This window comes from Synchytrium microbalum, assembly GCF_006535985.1.
Source record: "Synchytrium microbalum strain JEL517 chromosome Unknown SmJEL517_scf0008, whole genome shotgun sequence".
Taxonomy (NCBI): Eukaryota; Fungi; Chytridiomycota; class Chytridiomycetes; order Synchytriales; family Synchytriaceae; genus Synchytrium; species Synchytrium microbalum.
Genome location: NW_022158357.1, coordinates 301,109 through 320,214, shown reverse-complemented (window position 1 = coordinate 320,214; position 19,106 = coordinate 301,109). Strand labels below are relative to the sequence as shown.

The window sequence follows — 19,106 nt, the reverse complement described above, 5'->3', positions numbered from 1 at the left end:
GAAGGAAAGAGACTAGAAAATTTCTACGCGTTTCCATATCTCTTCTAGCGCGGAGAGAGAGGAGCTCTACCACAAGCTTAAGCGAGGAGCTTACAGCCATGCCAGTATGTATCCTCAATTTGGATTCCGAAATTCGTTGCTTGACCATTATTGACTGTCTCTTAACTACTTAGCCTCCTGCATCAAGAATATCAAAGAAACGATACATTGATATTGTCGAAGCTATTTACGACTATGAATCAGCAGACGACTCGTGCTTGAGCTTCAAGAGAGGAGAGATTTTACGAGTCTACGCAAAGGATAATAGTGGCTGGTGGGATGGTGTAGGAAATGAGAAAAGAGGTATACTGTCGAGTTTAAATGACTTGCCTGAAATCCCTGGTGTGGACGTTTCATCTAACATAATTTCTCATGAAGGGTGGTTTCCATCAAACTTTGTCACCAGTATCAAAGATCAGGATAGACGGGCTTCATCCAGTAATTCCTTGGCATCTGTAGGGTCGTCATTCGCTGCTCTGAGCATGGAATCGACGTCTATAGCACCACTGCCGTTAGCAACACTTGACGACTCACCACCAGCACATGCAAACGACGTTGTAAGCGTTCCTACGCTGAACATTTCAGTTTCGGAGTGTCTTTACTAACACAAATTTTCATTTTCCAGAAACGGGAACTACCGCGCCCTGTCTCAACATCCACACCGTCGCTTGCAACAACGGGTCGAGAAACGTTGAATGATACAAACGCACCTGGGAGACCTGCATCAGAAGCAGCACTATTACAACTAGAATCGTTGGAGAGAGCTCTAAGCTTAATATTGAATGGAGGTGGTGATATATCGGTCTTGTCAGAAACCGTCGCTGGTTCTATGCCATCTTCATCAAATACAGTCGCGAAAACAGCAGCAACAGTAGTCGCACCAGACGCTGAGCCTAAAATCCCTTCACCAACAATGCCATTGCCACCTATTGCTAATGCAGAGACTATAAATGTTGAACCAGTGGAAAAGTCTTTGAGTGGTACCAACTCTCCTATTCCAGCCAAACGAATTATTGACATATCGATAGAAGAATATACCGTTGTTAAACAAGTCGAGCCATCAAAGGAAACCACCATCGACCCACCAAAGAACGTGAAAGCAACAGAGTCGCCAAAGACTAACGTGGAGGCCAAACCAACAGTCGATGAACCAGAGTCATCGCCAAGGGCTACCGAATCGCCAAAAGTCAAAGATTCTGAGCCATCGCCACAAACTGTTGAATCGCCAAATGCTAAACCAGCAGTCAAAGAAGCATCGCCAAAAGCAGAAGATTCACTAGCGCCATTAGTAATTCCAAGTCCTGCCATGTCAGGCTCAACTATAGTAAAGGAGAGGACGCTAAGTAGTCCCGTAAAAGAAGCACTGGCCATGTTTGAATCCAAGGCTCTGGAAGGCAAGAAGACACCACCACCCACAATTACAGTCCCATCTCTAGCTCCCACGGGCGGAATACACGATATAAAGGTAACAGATCAAATATTCCAACCAACGAATCGTAGAACCATCGTCTAACCATTATCGCCCATCATAGGCCAACAATCCACTAGAGCATCCAATATCACCACGAATACCGACAGTGTCACCCGCAAAAGAACCAACATCTGCCAATGTCATGTCATGGGATCTGTTGGCTGATAATATAGTACACGCCCTCTCCGACCTCAATGGAACAAACACTCTTCAAGAACGAGGCAAATATCTCGGATCAGCCAACAATGTTGTCGCAACGGTACGATACATGTTGGAATGTGCAGGCATCACTTCCAAAAGCTCTCATGTCGTATCACTTCCATCTATAAAAACCCATTACAAGAACTTGACTCCATCATTGAGCAGACTTGTACTAACAGCAAAAGTCGCATCTGGAATATCACCACCAGCGGATGCAGCTGATAAAGTAAAAGAAGCAGCTGGACAATTGTTAGATGTTATTAGAGACTTTGTCAATGCTGGGAAAACAGCAGGTGTCAAGCTGATTCCTAGGCCGCCACCACAAAAGGATGTTAACGAGAGCAAAGAAATCTCTGACGTAGAAATGGTTGCTCGCTTGGAAGTCTTCAAGCCAGCAATATCAGGTGGTTTGAGAGAGCTTGTGAGATTAGCAGAGCTAGGACATAATGAACCCATAAATCCAGATGCTCTCGCCGAATGTGCCCGATCTACAGTGACGGATATAGGTCAATTACTGTCAATGCTCGAAGACATACCTGTAGTCGAAGTGCCCGACCTAAATGCTGCACTCAAGACCTTCCGAGCTCGTCGTGACTTTTTATATAGTTTGGTCAATGATCTCGTATCTGCAGTCCGCTTATGTGCTGATGAATTCGCACCAATCTCTGCTATCGCCGATTTAGTAGATATCTCAAATGCCGTACAGCACGCAGTGTTGGACACAATCATATCGACAAAGACATTGATACATCAAAAGGAGGCATATGAGCAGAAAGTGTTGAATAGTGGAGAGTTCAAGAGTTTGACTGATCTCTTGAGCTCACCGTCTCGACGTAATGCCGACAAGGTCAATTGGGCACTAGTCCAGAATAAACTCACCTTGCCGCGTGGTGGACGTGCTGCCTCAACTCAACCTTCCACTCCGTCATCAATAGTTGCAGAATCCACATTTACTCGATCACCATCTGTACCATCCCATAAACCATTAACACCAAGCTCGATGGCCAGCTCGTACGATCTACCAACGCGAGACACTGACACAGACTCCAACTCGAGACCCGGATCTGCATTCTCATCGCAAAATGATATATCAATCATGTCTGGAAGACATAGTGCTTACGACGGTAGTAGTGACGAAGATGAGCTATTCGATACGTCAAGTCGATCCACATCTGTATTAAGTAAAGGAAACTTCAAAACAATGAAGTTGCGAGACAAGAAAGTCAGTCTCAGCAGTGACGTTTCTACTGGATCATCAAAACTACTAGCCTTCTTTGGAGCCGATTCTAGTGAAAGCGTGGCTCGAGCCTCCATGGAAATCAGAAAGAAGGCATGGTTTTTGGAATATGATTCACCGTCCAATGATATTTCATTCAATATGGAGGGGCAGGTTAATGGTGGAACGTTTCCGAGTCTGGTTGAACGGTTGACGATTCATGATGTTCCAGTCGGTAAGGATTTGAAGGCATTATTGATTTGATGAGTTGAATTTCCTTGGCTTTATAACAACAAATCCCTTTTTTCGTCTTGTGTAGATCCACACTTCATGAGCGCCTTCCTCATGATGTTCAGGTCCTTTGGCACACCATCAGACTTGGTCGATTTGCTCATCAAGAGATTCTTCATTGAGCCACCAGTTGGTATGGTTGACGACGAAGTCAAAGTCTGGAAGGAAAAGAAACAAACACCGATTCGTCTGAGGTAATAGCGTCATTTTGGTTTATATTTTTCGGCTTTTGAAGTCCACTAATCCAAATCATTCACATAGAGTCTACAATGCATTCAAAACATGGCTCGAAACATTCTGGAACGAATCCACCGACACTCCCATGCTCACTCGCATCCACGAGTTTGCAGAAGGACCAATGACAGACCACATGCCCAAAATCGGTGTTCGTCTCGCCGAACTATGTCGAAAGCAAGCTGAAGGAACCCTCAAACCCGCTACAAAGAAAACCTTCTCAGCTGTATCACAAGATGGTCCCACACCCATAGTCCCGAGATCATTCAAGAGAGTCACACTGCACGATCTGGATCATTTGGAACTTGCTAGACAATTGACATTGATGGAGGTCAAGATGTTTTATGCTATTGAGGCTAAAGAGCTTATAAATCAGGAGTGGGCAAAGGGCAAGACGAATAGCTGTGCTATACATGTTAGAGGGATGAGCTCTTTGTCGAATAAGGCGAGTGATGTTTGGTCACTATTACAAAATTTTGTCGGTATGGAATTTTGACCGTGCATGAAACCCATTTTTGCAGATTACCGGTTGGGTGGCTGAGAGCATCTTGTTGGATCATGATGTCAAGAAAAGAGCCTCAACACTGAAATACTTTATCAAAGTTGGAGACGTAAGTGCGCATTCGGCTTCTCTACCCAACTTTCTTCTTGCCGCCACAACATACTAAGCGAAGCATCTTGATTCAAACTAGCGGCTAATGAACATGAACAACTTCAACACTCTTTTGGCCATCCTCTCTGCTCTCAACTCATCCACCATCAGTCGTTTACGCAAGACCTGGGATGTACGTATCTCTTGTACTCGGACATTTTTTTAGTGTACTCACAACACTCTTTCTTTATCAAAAGTTGCTATCCGAGAAAACCCGCAAAACATTCGAACTCTTAAAAGCATCAACAGACCACAGCAAGAACTATGCCGTGTATCGCCAACACTTGCGAACATGCTCTCCACCATGCCTGCCATTCTTGGGTGTATACTTGACGGATTTAACGTTTTGTGAAGATGGTAACCCAAACAAGAGGAATGATGGACGTCTCATTAATTTCGACAAGTATTCGAAATCGGCGAGGATTATACTTGATGTGCAAAAGTATCAGGTAAAAAAGCCGTGATGACTCTCAAAGATGACTTTTTGGGGCTTGTTAAACAGTATCTAACAATAAATCTCACTACTTGTTAGAATGATCGGTACAATTTCATCGAAGTCGTAGACTTGCAAGAGTGGTTGCTCAAACAACTTGAACGATCTGAAAAGGTCAATGCTACGGATTTGTACAGAGTGTCATTAGCACTAGAGCCTAAAGAAGAAACCCGTAATTAAAACACTCATCTCCTCCAAAGCCATTGTAAAAAACATTCATAAAGTCACATTAGTAAATTCCTCACACTCAGTAACAAAGTGTAGATAAGTTAAATACAAAACGACACATATTGGTACATTTTACCCTTCAATTGTGCGCCTTATATTCTATGATTGACTCAAACTCAAGTTCCGTTTAGGAAAATGCTCCGACATAAAAAATCTGCGAGAGATTCGCAACAAACACAACACGCTTTAAATTCAATTAAGGTTTTGTTGAACGATGCCTATTAGCAGCACACGTGCCGGAAACCCGTTATTGGTGCCTCACGAGGTCGGCAAGACCAAGAGATCAGTGTATAATTTGCCAAACAGTGATTTCACGTATGGAAAGACGTATGAGCGAGACCCTAATGATACTGCTGCTTGCAGTCTGGTGAGTACATGGAACTGCACGAGTATAATATATGAGGGAGTGGAGACACGTCGGAGTGGGCGCACTCGTGAGATATTCACCATTGCGTCACTTGGCGAACAGCCACTTCAAAGTGTTGAAAATGTCATACATCTCAGACAGACAGACAGACGATTCTAACAGTATTCTTCAATTTATGTAGCAATGGCATGGAAAAGCCGTAAAGCACCGCAACGCACTTGACGCACCTCTAGACTATGTAGTCATGAACAGAAACGCTGCCCGAAAAGGTCTTTTAACACCGGGCCAAGTTAAAGCATACAGAGCTGAAAACCCAGTTCGTGTCAAGTTGACTGAGCCCCAAGTATGTGCATTGTTGTCGTTGGCTATGGATTGGCTAATGAACTAATCACGGATGTGTGTTTTCTTTCAAAGGATGCTGCAGCGCTGCGACATCCCAAGCTTCCCAGTGACAAGAACCCAAGCCATACTTATGGCCAGTTGGTCCGGCCATCTACCCCAGTATGTTGAACGCCTTATTTCGAATAGTGCGAATTTGTAGCTTACGCTTGTATATCTTAGGTCGCACGTTTGATGACAGACAAGTACCAGCGTGAATGGATTGCCACAATGAAGGCCAAAGAAGAGGAAGAGATGCGTGTTGAAAAGGTACCGTTTTCGCAAAAACACGCGAATCGATACATTTTACTAACATCCGTACACAAAATCTCTCTAGGAAAAACTACGCAAGAAGAACTCACACTCAATCATACCAAAGAAGACACCTCAAAAGCCCCAACAAAAAGTCGCCAAACTTGGAATTCTGCCCAATGATCACCCAATGACATTGTACAAGATGCCTAGATTCAGAGATGTGCCTGCAAAGATAGTATCGCATAGAGATGAGACGGTTGCTCCTGCAGCTGAAGTTTAGTTCTAACGACTCTACTGGAATGAACAGAAATAGTTTTATGACCTCATCTGGATAGAAATTTTAAATTCGGAAACAAATGAACATATGGTGAATCTTTACATTAGTTTATTTACTATTATTCGTTATCCCAACAAACACATATACGTTACTCTCTATACTACAATACTGGCGAGATAGCGTTTCAATTCGACTGATACCAGATCGTTGATTTTGGGAGAATCCACTTCAGACTTGTCATTGATTTGATTATAAACATTATGAGTGACAGTTTGAGCTATACTCTTGAATTGGTCTTTTGTTACAACAGCCCTCTTATAGGGTTCCACTAAACCTTCCTTGACTACCTCAGCGATAACCCGTTTCAAATCTGGATGTATGGCGAGTTTAGGTGGTACTGTCTGTTGTTTGGGTAGTGTGGCAAATGTAGATGGCAGAGGTGGTATCATCTGCAAGGAAGCATTATAGGCAGCCAAGAGGGCGTTTATATTGGATGCTGGTATTTCTGGTTCTACGAGCGGTATCAGCACTGCTGATGAGGAAGATATGGGTCTTGGTGGTGATGCTTCCTTGGATTGAGATGAGGGATATTGTCGTTCTGTTGGTTTATCAGCATTCGACATGATTGACGACGATTTACTCCTACTGTTGGTAGTACTTGAACTCCGTGAAGCACTGTTGAATGGTTTTCTACTAAAAGAGGATCGTACAGGCTCGACTATCTTCTTCGTCAATGGTAATGGCAGCGAGTCCAGATCATCATATATGGATGGTGTTAATGGTGTTGCATTCATTAACGGTGGTGGGACTCCTGGTCTACGTATTACGGGTACTATAAACGGTATTGCTGATGACGACGCCGTGGATGGCATTGATGCTGGTATTGGTGTTGGTATCGATGTTCTAGAAGATGAAGGTCTTGATGCTGTTATTGTGACAGACCTCGCCCTCCCCGTAGTAGCTGCTGCAGATCTTGGCCTCGGTGAGTCTAGCGAGAGATTACGAACCTGACTTCGAGCCTTTGCAGCTTTGGCTCTAGATTTGATTTCTCGATCCAGTTGAGAAAAGACTGTTGACATGGTATCATCTGGTTTCATCTTCTTGGAGGCTGGCAGTTCTATGTCATCCAAGTCGAAAGAAATGGAAGACTGACGTGGCCGTCTATTACTACTATTACCGGTACTGCTACTACTAGCGGCATTTGACGCTCTCTGTGCATTATGAGGACTCCATTCAGCGGACGGTTCACGACGAACAGGTATAGTGGTTCTCTCAGTCCTTGCACGAACCCTCGTTCGGATTGCATCTAGAATCCGTCCTCGACGTGGATGTGAGGCAACCTGAGGGCTCCGTTGTCGACTCCTACCAGGACGTGCGTTACTAGGCGGTTCATCATCAAAGGATGGATCAACATAGGTTCTATCAGTTCGATCACTATTGTCCTCTGGCTCGCCAGTGGATGTGGATGGCGTGACTTCTGCAACTATTGGCTGAAGAGGTATGCAAAGAGAGCAATACCAATCTCCTGGTGGTACTGCCGTCATTTCTAAACATTCTAAGTGCGTTCCCTTGTCGCAGCTATGGCAACAGAGGGATGGAATCAACACACTATCAAAAAGAGAGTTGACAGCACATACCCGTCACAGAGCAGCATTCTTTCCGGATTATTTCCATTATAGCATATCTGGCATAGATCATCTAGATTATAAATCCTATTACCAGCTTGATCGAATTGTGGAAAGTCGATTTGATCCTGATCCAGTTCACCCTGTAGATGAGCAGCGACAGGCTGAGTGCTATTAGTCACTCGTATTTGTCGAACAACGACTCCATTCAACCGCTCCTTGACATTGATAAGAGGAAAGGGCACACGGTCCAGAGGACATGCGTTGGAGATGGAAGCCCATATCTGAATACAGATCAGGTGAAAGGTATGGCATTGTAAGGCACCTAGTAGTTCGCCAGGAGTAGTGAGAGGTTCCTGACATATGGCTGATGGTTGAGTTGGATGAGAACAAGTTAATACAAGAGGACCAATGGACGTGAAAACAAAAATGATGGAAAGCAAAAGGAATGTTGCAAATAGCATACCACATAGTTGGTCGGATTGATCAGCGTGAGGAAGGATGCGTTGAACAGCAGCATGATCTGCCATTGCAAAGACAAATGCAACGTTGTAAGATAGGGTGAGGATATAGTAGCGATATAGAGGTTGAAACTACTTTGACACTGGGTTGATCTGGGATGGTGTTTGATGATGTGTCAATGGCAAACAGTTTTCAGATGTGTGGCGAGGGAGAGAGTGAGACAATGATTTCTACAGGGTATAATCTATGAAGGAGAAGGCGCTGAAGAGTTAGCTCTATACTTTGAGAAAGAACGAACAACTGCAGCTACAACAAGAAGACGAATGGCACAGTATGGCCTTCAAACAAATTCAGGAACTTACGACGGTGGTGGAAGTCGGCACGCGTCCCTGTCAGTCGTGACTAGCCTCTCGCTATAGTCTGGGCCATAGTTTATCGTGGCCTTGAAAGCTCCTTTTTCTCAATCCTCTTGTGTTGACACAAAAGATCCCATTATATATTTAGGAGGATGATACGACGATTCGCGACATCGACAGCCGCACGCCATCAGAGGACGCCACTGATTAAATTCCTGGGCCCAAGAGCTGCTCTTGCTGGTTGGGGACACGCACACGCTTCATCGTCTCAACAACCAAGTGCAAGCTCGTCATCGACATCAAGCAGTACATCCAAAGCATCAAAGGACACCGTCTACTATGAAGACGAGGCTGAATTACCCACTCGCTTCAAACGGAAACCACTCAAACAAGCGGAAATGGATGCCATCCAAGTAACATCAACTCCGTGCTTTTTTTTTTCTTCCTTCATCTCATCACTACCATCCGCTAGTCGGGAGGTGCATTATGACCTGTCCTTTATCTACACGACATGAGTTATTATTATTAAGTATCAAAACGTACGTCCATATTTGTTGTATGTGATGCACCTGTGTCTCACCTTGTTCTTTTTTTCTGTCATTAGATATTAAATCAGTGTAAGTGGCCAAATGGACCTCAAATGCCATCCCTGCCTTTCAAACATGCTCGTTGTCCGGCCCTTTCGAAGCTCTTTGCTTCATCGCCCTTCCATGTCGCAAAGAGTCAAAAAGTGTATGCCAAGATTAAAACCAAAAATAGTGCTCCACAAAGGTCGTTGCGGAATTCTAAACAGTTTGAACGTCATTCCGCCGCATCACCCAGTGGTGCCACATCTCCCATCGTTCTTTGTCAAGAATTATCCTTTATGTGTGCTGAATCCATATTTACTGATTCTTGCACACACAGTATTAGGTTTCATCGTTACAAAGGAGCTTGGAGTCTCGATGCAATGGGTAAGCAGAAGTGACGGATGGCAAATGTTGTGGGTGTGGTGGTTGCCCAATGATGATGTTTCAAATTAATATGTTAGACTGCGGAATTACAATGTCGAGAAATACCGTACTGAGGGCGCAAATTAGTTGTTGTGGTGGTTGCGGTGACAAACTTGGTCGTCATTGAACATTGGCTTGCTATCAATAGTGACACAACTTGCACTTTCTAGGGTGGAGCTATCGCATTAATATACATATGTACCACTTGAATAAAAATGTGAAATTACACGTAAACTCGGGTACTTGGCGTGTCCTTCAATGCCTCGTGTGGTTGCGTTTCAGAAGATCAGCGACGAAATAACAGATAGAGACGATGCTGCGAAGTAAAGCGAGACAACGGCACGTCAATATGCCAGACATTGTCGCTTTTGCTCCAAAATCCGCTTTTGCAATAGGTTGGAACGACAACAATTTTGTGACTGATAATCTTGATTCGCTGTCGACCTTTGTCAAGCTGATCCAAAGTAGATCAACGCATGAGCCCAGAATGTCTCACCTGAGTTTCGGACCGTCAAAGTCATGGTATTACTCTTGTGGTTTCTCGGAACTAGAAGGAACTGTACATGTTGTACATCCCGTCGATTGTTTGTTTCAGATGTTTTTGATCTATAAGGCTTGAGCCCAACGTAAAATAGAAGCTGAACTAATTTGCATTTGTACCTTTCTAGGTTTGCAAGGTTCGAGGAGGGAACAATCGCCTTTGACAGGCTGCCACCAGACCTAATGGAACACGTCAAGAACCACAAAACGTATCCAGTTCACAAGATCTGGCTAATTGACTCTGGGTACTGCATCTTGTATGAGGACGACAGCGTCGCGTTTGCAAGACTAAACCCAGATCTCTCCACATACCTCGCACAATTCCAATCACCATCGTGTGTCGACAAGCTACGCTTCCTCGCCGTAGGCCCAAAAGGACAATACATCGCCCAAACGACATCTGGCAAGATCGAAGTAAAGCAATATGCAGGTGCCAGTATCAACTCTGAGGTGCTGGAAGTCATAGACCAGCACAAAGGAACTGAAGATTGTCTACTAAAAACTGTTGCGCTGGGGTTTGATGATGCAAGCCAGTATTATATAAAATTCGTAGATGAAGCTACCGCATGGCATCTAGACGATTCTGGGATGGATGAGATGATACTTCCCGAGGGTGATTTGCCACAGGATGATCGGATTGTAGAACAGCACAAACCATCTAGTACAGAAAAGGTGGTCATGATCGCACCGCTAGATTTGATCTTTACGAAATCTAGTATAAGTAGACGGTTTGCTTGCGGCAGGGACGTTGAGACGACCATGAGACAACTCAAGAAGGGTGATTTAGATGTGGACGATTTGCCCCTAGTACGTATCTTTTATGATGAAGAGGGATTGCCGTGGTGTATGGACAATAAGAGACTGTTTGCCTTTGTTCAGGCTGGATTAAAGTATGCGTGTTTTTCTGATTCCTTCATGAGGTTGTCAGAACTAACTCACTATCCTCATTCCAATACGACAGGCGTATTCCGGCAAAGGTTGTTAATATGCCAGGTGATTGGCACTCTGCACCACAAGGAATTGAGTTGAAAGAGTTACCTACACTGCCGACACAATGAAATCTGCATCCCCTGCAACATTATAAGTTGGACAGCTGGATACTGTAAATACTGAACCTTGTTTTCGAGGGCTGAACATCTTGTATATAATGTAATTCTCTTATAATTTACTCGACGATTGCACCTATATCAGTAGGCATATCATAAGTAGCTTTGGCGATTACGACAGCTCGAAGCCCGTGTTGGACGTAATCTAACAAAACAAAACAATAATTACATTTGCATGATATCAGCGGCGAATAAAGCACCACTCTTACAGCATAAAGAAGTTTCTTCTCAAGTGTAGTCTGCTTCTTGTATGATGGCAGCTTGAGAAGATTGAAGCAAGTTGATGCTGTAGGCAATCGGCCAGAATCTTTGCCTGAGAAAATTGAGAGCGAAAAGAACAATTTTAGTAGCAGATAGCTCAACGCTACACACAAACGACATACCCAATCCGAGAACGGAAGCAAGCGCTTGAGTCAACAATGTGCCACGCGCAAAACCATTGCTATCTGGTAATTCGTCTGCTGGATCAGACGGCACGAATCGGATTGTAAAGGGAGGTGACAAGTGTTGGAAGCCTCCAATGGGTGGTCTAGTAATGGAATGGTAGAGAAGAAACGGAGATCAAAACTTGTATCAAGATAAGATTTGCAAGGCCTTTTTTTGTCACATACCTTGAGCAAGAAGTAACATACTTGAGAAACTTTCCTTGCATCTCAGCATCCAGCTTCCCCAACGTATTCCACAACATTCTTATAGTCCCATGACCATCAAAATACCCTCCTTCATATCGTGTGTGAGATCTCAAATCGTTGATATCCAATTGAGAATCTTCACCACACATCAATTTTTGTAGTTCAACAGGCGAGAACACTCTCAGCCAATCCCTCTTTACAACTGATTGGAACCCTTTGACAAAAGCTTCTTGCTGCTCTCGACATTCACTGTTTAGTTTATAGTCTGCTACTAGGTAGATGTACTCGTATCGATTGGCGTTTGTGACAGAGATGTCCCGTCCATTGTATTTTAGTTCTTTGGTTTCAATTTTGCCGAAAATGTCTGCATCGATCGTGAAGCTCAAGCCTAAATCTTCACAATCACCTGAAATGGGAAGTTCGGTTTGAAGATTAAAGGGTCTGTTCAAAAAAAACCATAGAAGTAAACAATTACCTTCGTAATGCTTAACAAAAGTGAGATTCTTATAAAGTTCAGGATCCACGCTTGGTAGCTCGTCCAGCTGGGGGTTCTTGCCCAGCACTTTGGAATAAAGAGAGCTGACTAATGGTATGTCCAGTGTAATGCCTTCAAAAAGGCCCTTGGCCAAGATCTTTCCAACAAATGTAAATAAATTCATATGATCTTCATGAATAAATGACGTTGAAGATGGAAAAGCGAGGCCAGAGAGTTCGTTTGTCTTAAACAGATTGAATTGTGGGTCGAAGGCCTTTTTGACTAATTCTTCCAAGAACTCTTTAAAGATGCCATCTGCCCAGGCAAAAACAAGTGAGTCAAAATGTTGGAAGAGACTGCCGTACTTAAAGTTCATACCTTGATCAATACCAGCCTCATTAAGCCCAAGTTCATTTACAAATTTCGTTCTTATCGTTTGCTTCAACTGCGATGGCGGTATACGGTTCAGTTGACGGAATCCATCTTCAAGCACCCGTTTTCGATAAACAGTAATGATATGGGGTTGAGATGGCACAGTCAGTTTGTCGCGTTGAATGAGGTTTCTAAATATCTCCACTAAAAACGAGCAATGGTTGTAATTATCACGTTCTTGTAGTTCCAACGATTTTGCTCTTACCTCGATTTTTGAAAGGTATTGTCTGAGGCATAATACTGAGAATATGCAAAGCTCGTGTATCTCCTTTAGCAACATCATCTACAAAGGACGTCTTCTTCACTTCTTTGATCAGCCAAAAGTCTGGATCATCTGAGAACGGGCGTCGAGAAGACCTGTCATACAGCAACGATAGCAGGCGCCGACATGATGTGAATACCGGATCTACAAATGCAGCCTCGGTACCACTCGTCGTAGCAGGATTGGCCGACAGGTATTCGAAACAAAATCTGTTCAGGAATCTTGCCATCTCTGTAGTTTCAGACAAAGTGAAGGGTGACTGACGTTCGTAGACCTGTAGTTTAAAGGAACGCGTAGTTAAATAGTGTTGAGACTTGACCTCGAAACTTTCGTTTACCTCTTCATCATCAAGCGTCAAATAAAGTCTGGAGGCCAGATCACAAAACAACTGCAGTGTAGTACCAAATGGCTCCTTGCTTGGATCTCTAGAAGACTTGAACAGCAATTCCAGTCCATTAGATGTCGGACCCATCTCAGTAATGATTCGCCACATTCCCGGCACAAATCCAATAGTGAATCCAATACTAGACATTATTTGGCTTCGTAGCTGGATTAAGACTTGTGATAGCAACAAGTATAGATTTGATACAGCTAGTAAATGTGAGGCTGCTTGTGTAACTTCGATACGCCTGGCTTGTGTGGATGCCGATGATAAAGACAATACTGACGACGACGGCCTAACTATACTTAGCAGTTTTCGAGCACCTGTAGGCGATTTAACACTCTTGGGAGGGGTTGTAGTTGCTTCTGGAGCAAACACTATTATTGGTTTTAAAAGTTGAGTCAGGATTGCTCGAGACCATAAATAAGTTAGAGATTCAGTGACACGTTCCCATTGTTGAGGTGATAGTGACAGGCCTTCTTTCGGTTTAAGGGTAGAAGCATACCATCCAAACACGGGATGGTACTGACTGCTACTATTTGGTATAGGTTTCTTTACAGACGTCGCAATCGAAATAAAGGATTTACAATGCGACAAGATTTTGACTACTATCAATATTGCATCGTCAGCAGGCTCTTCTCCTAGTCGAGACTGAGAGTCGACGAGGTTGGCTACAATACAAAAGGCGTCCTCTCCACTCATATTCGTCACCACTTCATTATTGGATTTTATCACCTCCAACACTCGTGAATACACGTTCGATTTCTGAAAAATGGTGAGAGACTGTTGATCAAGGGTTTTTACTACCATTGGTATAGTCCAAATATGTTCAATCAATAGTTTGACGAATGGTACTTGGGTTGCTAATAAGGAATCCGATTGTGGAAATTTCAGAGGCCATAGAGCTATATTAAACATGACACCCATCCATAGATGTGTTGCCTTCACGACTTTATCATCCTGTTCATCCTTCACTAGGCGTCGTGTGTATATCTCTATATTATGTATATGCTGTTGTAAAGCGAGTCTGACGATTTTATAGCAATCATGTTTCAGAAACAGATCGTCATAGATGAGTAGTAGAATAGGTTGCAGTTGCGCTGGATATGATCTTGGATCTAGACTCATAAACAGCCATCGTATTTCAAATCCAGACAGATATAGAGGTTGTGTAGCAGGTCTCCAATTTGGTGATCGTGGCGACATTACTGATTCTGGTGATGCTGGACCACATACTCGTTCAAAGACCATTCGTAATAGTCTCATTAGAACTCGAAGAGTAGCCTTTGTTGTTCGTGATCTGGCGATCATAACCAGAAAAGGAGGTGTTTTCTGAGTCAACACGAGATTCATATACTGACTTAACCGAGCACTGTCATCACCGTGAGTATAAAAGCTCAGTAAAAGAAAGGCTTGGAGTACAAAATCTTCTGGGCTGTGACTCGTCGCCTGTTGATCCCACAGAGTTCGTAGAGCTTTACGAGCTAGAACACGAGCATACCTAGCAACATTGTAAGTGAGGATTGTATGCTGGACCCATAATGATGAGATTTGTACCATCGTCCTAGTGATCTCTGAATGACTGTTGCAGCCTCTTCGTGAGATTGTTGAGATAATTGTTGAGCTCGTAGCTTTTCACGTAATTCTCTCTCTTTTCGAGCCTTTTCGACTGCTTTACTAGCATCGTTCGTACTGGTCTTGGCCAAGAAGCTCATTATTTCCAAATGTAGCAAGTTTCAGGAAAGCTAGATGATACAGCAAGGAGGAAATTGTAGGATTTAGAATTTTGTAAAGACGACATAAAGATTTAAGCTCCAAACACGTTGATCTTGTGCGAACACTTGCGTTAGGTGCTAGCTTGAAAACAATTCGCTTCACGACGAGTTCTTACGTGTCGATAGCAGTAATGAGACTTAGCGAGTCAGTAGATACGCGTCCAAATCACAGATTAACCTGTTCAAATGGTTGCAGCAGTCCCTCTATGCGTTCTGCAGTCTGCACACTCCCTTCTCGCTCAAATTTCGAACAACAACCAGTCGACTGGTGTCGAAAAAAGCGCTGACGCAAGACATTCCTTATATATCTAGAAAGAAACACCGTTCATTTCTTTAGTGTCTTCCCATTCATTCAATGTCAATAGAGGCCGAAGTGCCGGACTTGGTTGAGTCAGAGTTTGATTCAGATGAAAGTCCTGCGGTCCCAGATGATCTGGCCACCTTGCAGGTAGTCGACGAGCATCAGCAATTCACGTAAGTTCTTCCTTCTTGGCTGCATTGAGGTTTGATCATCAAACATTCATACACATCAGACCGACACTCACTCACAACTATAGACCTGAGCTACAAGAGTATATGCAAGACAAATGGAATCTGGCTTCTTGTGGATTCGACTACAATCTTGTCGCAGTCTTTGGATCTCAGAGCACGGGAAAGAGTAAGTTGACAATACATACCACAAAACGTGAACTTACTACCGACAACTTAGGTACTTTGCTAAACCGATTATTCAATACCACATTCGCCGTCATGGATGAAAAGAGACGTCAGCAAACAACCAAAGGTGGGGCTCAAGCGTAACTTGCTTCTGGAAGCATAGATACTGATCAATGGCTCTGTAGGAATCTGGTTGAGTCCAGCTCATGGGAAGAATCTACTCGTACTAGATGTTGAAGGTACTGATGGACGTGAACGTGGAGAAGATCAGGTAAGCGATCGAACGTATACAAGTTTTGGGATTCATTGTTTATGCGTCGTTAAATTTGTAGGATTTCGAGCGAAAGTCTGCATTATTCTCATTGGCCATTGCTGAAGTTTTGATTGTCAACATGTGGGAAAACATGGTGGGATTATACAATGGTGCAAATATGGGTTTACTCAAAACTGTATTTGAAGTGAATCTGCAACTGTTTCAAGCTCAAGGGTAAGTGAGAGGTCCGAACGATTCTATTGAAAGCAAGTCAATGCTGATATACGATTACGTTGAGCATAGATCGCCAAAGACTCTGCTTATGTTCATATTACGAGACTATACTGCTGTGACACCAATTGCTACTCTATCAAAAACTTTGATGCAAGATCTAGAAAAGATCTGGATCAGTCTGAACAAGGTTGGTTGGTGTTCAAAGTCGTAACGATATTTGTGTTTTGCTCATTGTTTTGTCTGCAGCCTGCTGGTCATGAGACATCACAAATTAGCGATTTCTTTGATTTTGCATTTGAAGGATTGCCACATAAAGTCTTTACACCAGAAAAGTTCGAAAGTGCCGTTGCAACTCTGAAAACAAGGTTTGCAAGATTCTCATCTATTGTAACGATGATATTGGCCAAACTAATTCTGTTTCGCTGACATTAGATTTTACAACAACACGGGCACAAACTATATATTTGGACCTTCCTACCACAAACACATTCCAGCTGATGGTTTTCCACGATACGCCGAGTCCATTTGGGTATGTAGGCTGTTTGTCATTTCCATGAGACACTTTTTTGGGTCACTGAGTCCTTGTCGTCGACAGGCCAAGATTTTGACCAACAGAGATTTGGATTTGCCAACTCAACAGCAGCTCTTGGCTCAGTACCGATGTGACGAGATTGGACGTGTGAGTTGAACCATTCGACCACTAAGCTCTCAGACATTGACTTTTTGGGCACGTCTGTTTTAGGGTATTTTGGAAACCTTTGTTGAAGCGACCAAATCATATCGACCACGACTAGATTCTGGTCTAGTAATTGACGATATGGGTCACGAAACTGAAACCATTATCGAGTCATGCCTCGCTTCATTTGATCGTGATGCCAGTCGCTACAATCCTGACGTATACAAACGCAAACGAGCCGAGTTTCTGGACAAGCTTACATCCATTTTGCATATAAATTATATGGAACAGCTACGTAACTTACACAAACGAGGCATTGTACAATTTAACAAGTCATTGCAGGTAGGACTATTCTTTTTGAATGTGTGTTTTTTTGCCGCAATACTGATTTGCAAAAATCAAACTAGGCCAAGCTCAAAGGAGGTGATTCTGAATTTGCTTCTAGTTTACGAGCATGTCGACAAGAAGCCGAATCAACCTTCCGAGACATGGCAGTCAAGTCACGGGTATCCTTTGCCGATTGGAGCTATGAAGAACCAGTATCGCAATTCCTTTTCGAGTTAGACGAGATTGCCACGCTGAAACGAAATGAGGCCTTGCAGCGTATGGTGTCTGGCTTGCAGGTTTGTGGTTGTCTTTTTTGTAAACAAAGCAATACATTCGCCTCCATACTCATATGAATGTCCTTAATTCAAACAGAAACTGATTCTGGATGGATTGAGTGACCCAATAATAGTAGAGTTGAACGATATGGGTCCAGATATGTGGTCTCGTATTTCAAATACTTTCCAGGATACAGTCAAACGAACTCTGGAGGAAGTCAGAGTGAAATCGAGAGGTTAGTCCAACTCGCTTTACGATGTTTTACAAAATTCAGGAAACGATGTTCTCACATCAGCAAAATATGTAGGATTTGAGGCTAGTGACGAGGAAATAGAAACTTCAGTAGTCGAGATGCAAAAGCAAGTATGGCAAGTCTTCCATCGCAAACTAGTAGAAGAGACAGACCCATCACGAATGCTAGTACGCCTCAAATCCTTTTTCGAAGACAAGTTCCGATATGATGAAAAAGGTCTGCCACGAATGTGGAAACCTGATGACGATATCGATGGAGTCTTTACAAAAGCTCGTAATGAGACTGACGTATTATTTAGTCGATTCGAACGTATTTCCATTGAGCCAGATACCCTTACCGATTTAGTAGGACCAATAGATGACTCTGACTTGGTTTTGCTGTCACCATCTAAACTAAGCAGCCTACGAGATCGTTTCCTTAGAGAAGTTGATGCTTCCTTTTTAGATGCCAAACGATCTATAGTGTCTACTACAGCCAAACTTCCATATTGGTATCTTGGATTGACTCTATTATTGGGTTGGAATGAGCTCATGGCAGTATTGACAAATCCTATATATTTCTTGTCAGCTACGACTATGGTGTTGGTGGTTGTTGGTATGTGGTATACTGGCACTTTGGCTCCCATGTTACGAATAGCCCAAGTAGCATCTCGTGAAGTCATTACGCAGGTTGCTCAGTATTTGCGGGATTCAGGTCTTGATGGATTCCCAGCGTCAGATACCCAGAACAACAACAGTAGTAGTAATAGTAGCAGTAGCAACAAATCCCCCTTCAAAACTCCTCGTCGAACTGTGGTACCGAAAGACAATGGTGAAGACGAGGACGATGATATACCATTGTCTCCTTTGAGGAACAGAAGCCCTACACCATTCAAGTTGAATAATCCTGATGTTGGTTTGGCTGGATTTCCTGGAGGGTCTGCACCGTCGACGCCTATGGGAAATGTGCAAAAGAATAGAGCTAGAGCCAATCGATGGAAGGATGAAGATGAGGATGAAAAACAAGAATAAACATACAATTCACTCTTCGCTGTCATAGTAATTTTATCAAACAAAGCAAACTTCTACGATATCAGGAGCAAATGAGGAAATATGCGTACGAGTACCCAACTCGTCCCCAAGTCTCATACTTCCATTTCCAGGTCTAGTTTGTTGCTTGCAATGCGTCTTTTCTTCCTCCCCTCTTGAAGCCTTCAGAACGACAGACGTTTCGTACAGCAGCTGTCGTGAATGAAGAGTGCTGTCATTCGTGCCCTCGCATCTCGTATCCCAAGACTCAGCGCATTAAGT

At 43.3% G+C, this 19,106-nt stretch overlaps 5 protein-coding genes across 5 annotated transcripts; 4 read left to right on the top strand and 1 right to left on the bottom strand.

Moving 5' to 3' along the window:
• Nucleotides 1–98: 98 nt before the first annotated feature.
• On the top strand, nucleotides 99–4,777 carry SmJEL517_g02105 (uncharacterized protein; the record flags this gene model as incomplete). The annotated part of the gene is made up of 11 exons (XM_031168033.1): nucleotides 99–104; nucleotides 174–342; nucleotides 418–596; nucleotides 665–1,504; nucleotides 1,572–3,162; nucleotides 3,247–3,412; nucleotides 3,480–3,867; nucleotides 3,974–4,063; nucleotides 4,145–4,237; nucleotides 4,302–4,553; nucleotides 4,637–4,777. 11 exons carry the CDS (start codon nucleotides 99–101, stop codon nucleotides 4,775–4,777), a joined length of 3,915 nt encoding a protein of 1,304 aa, XP_031026065.1.
• A 262-nt stretch (nucleotides 4,778–5,039) lies between these two features.
• SmJEL517_g02104 (uncharacterized protein) lies at nucleotides 5,040–6,105 on the top strand (the record flags this gene model as incomplete). The annotated part of the gene is made up of 5 exons (XM_031168032.1): nucleotides 5,040–5,192; nucleotides 5,374–5,535; nucleotides 5,607–5,693; nucleotides 5,754–5,840; nucleotides 5,908–6,105. The coding sequence occupies 5 exons, from the start codon at nucleotides 5,040–5,042 to the stop codon at nucleotides 6,103–6,105; spliced, it is 687 nt and encodes a 228-aa protein (XP_031026064.1).
• A 2,592-nt stretch (nucleotides 6,106–8,697) lies between these two features.
• SmJEL517_g02103 (uncharacterized protein) lies at nucleotides 8,698–11,135 on the top strand (the record flags this gene model as incomplete). The annotated part of the gene is made up of 5 exons (XM_031168031.1): nucleotides 8,698–8,958; nucleotides 9,150–9,386; nucleotides 9,458–9,498; nucleotides 10,206–10,967; nucleotides 11,039–11,135. 5 exons carry the CDS (start codon nucleotides 8,698–8,700, stop codon nucleotides 11,133–11,135), a joined length of 1,398 nt encoding a protein of 465 aa, XP_031026063.1.
• A 107-nt stretch (nucleotides 11,136–11,242) lies between these two features.
• On the bottom strand, nucleotides 11,243–15,081 carry SmJEL517_g02102 (uncharacterized protein; the record flags this gene model as incomplete). The annotated part of the gene is made up of 8 exons (XM_031168030.1): nucleotides 11,243–11,496; nucleotides 11,567–11,712; nucleotides 11,795–12,221; nucleotides 12,291–12,605; nucleotides 12,669–12,866; nucleotides 12,928–13,258; nucleotides 13,322–14,867; nucleotides 14,924–15,081. 8 exons carry the CDS (start codon nucleotides 15,079–15,081, stop codon nucleotides 11,243–11,245), a joined length of 3,375 nt encoding a protein of 1,124 aa, XP_031026062.1.
• A 415-nt stretch (nucleotides 15,082–15,496) lies between these two features.
• Nucleotides 15,497–18,827, top strand: SmJEL517_g02101 (uncharacterized protein; the record flags this gene model as incomplete). The annotated part of the gene is made up of 13 exons (XM_031168029.1): nucleotides 15,497–15,615; nucleotides 15,699–15,799; nucleotides 15,851–15,925; nucleotides 15,984–16,069; nucleotides 16,131–16,285; nucleotides 16,355–16,472; nucleotides 16,532–16,650; nucleotides 16,718–16,814; nucleotides 16,881–16,964; nucleotides 17,028–17,303; nucleotides 17,369–17,584; nucleotides 17,661–17,799; nucleotides 17,872–18,827. 13 exons carry the CDS (start codon nucleotides 15,497–15,499, stop codon nucleotides 18,825–18,827), a joined length of 2,541 nt encoding a protein of 846 aa, XP_031026061.1.
• Nucleotides 18,828–19,106: the final 279 nt, after the last annotated feature.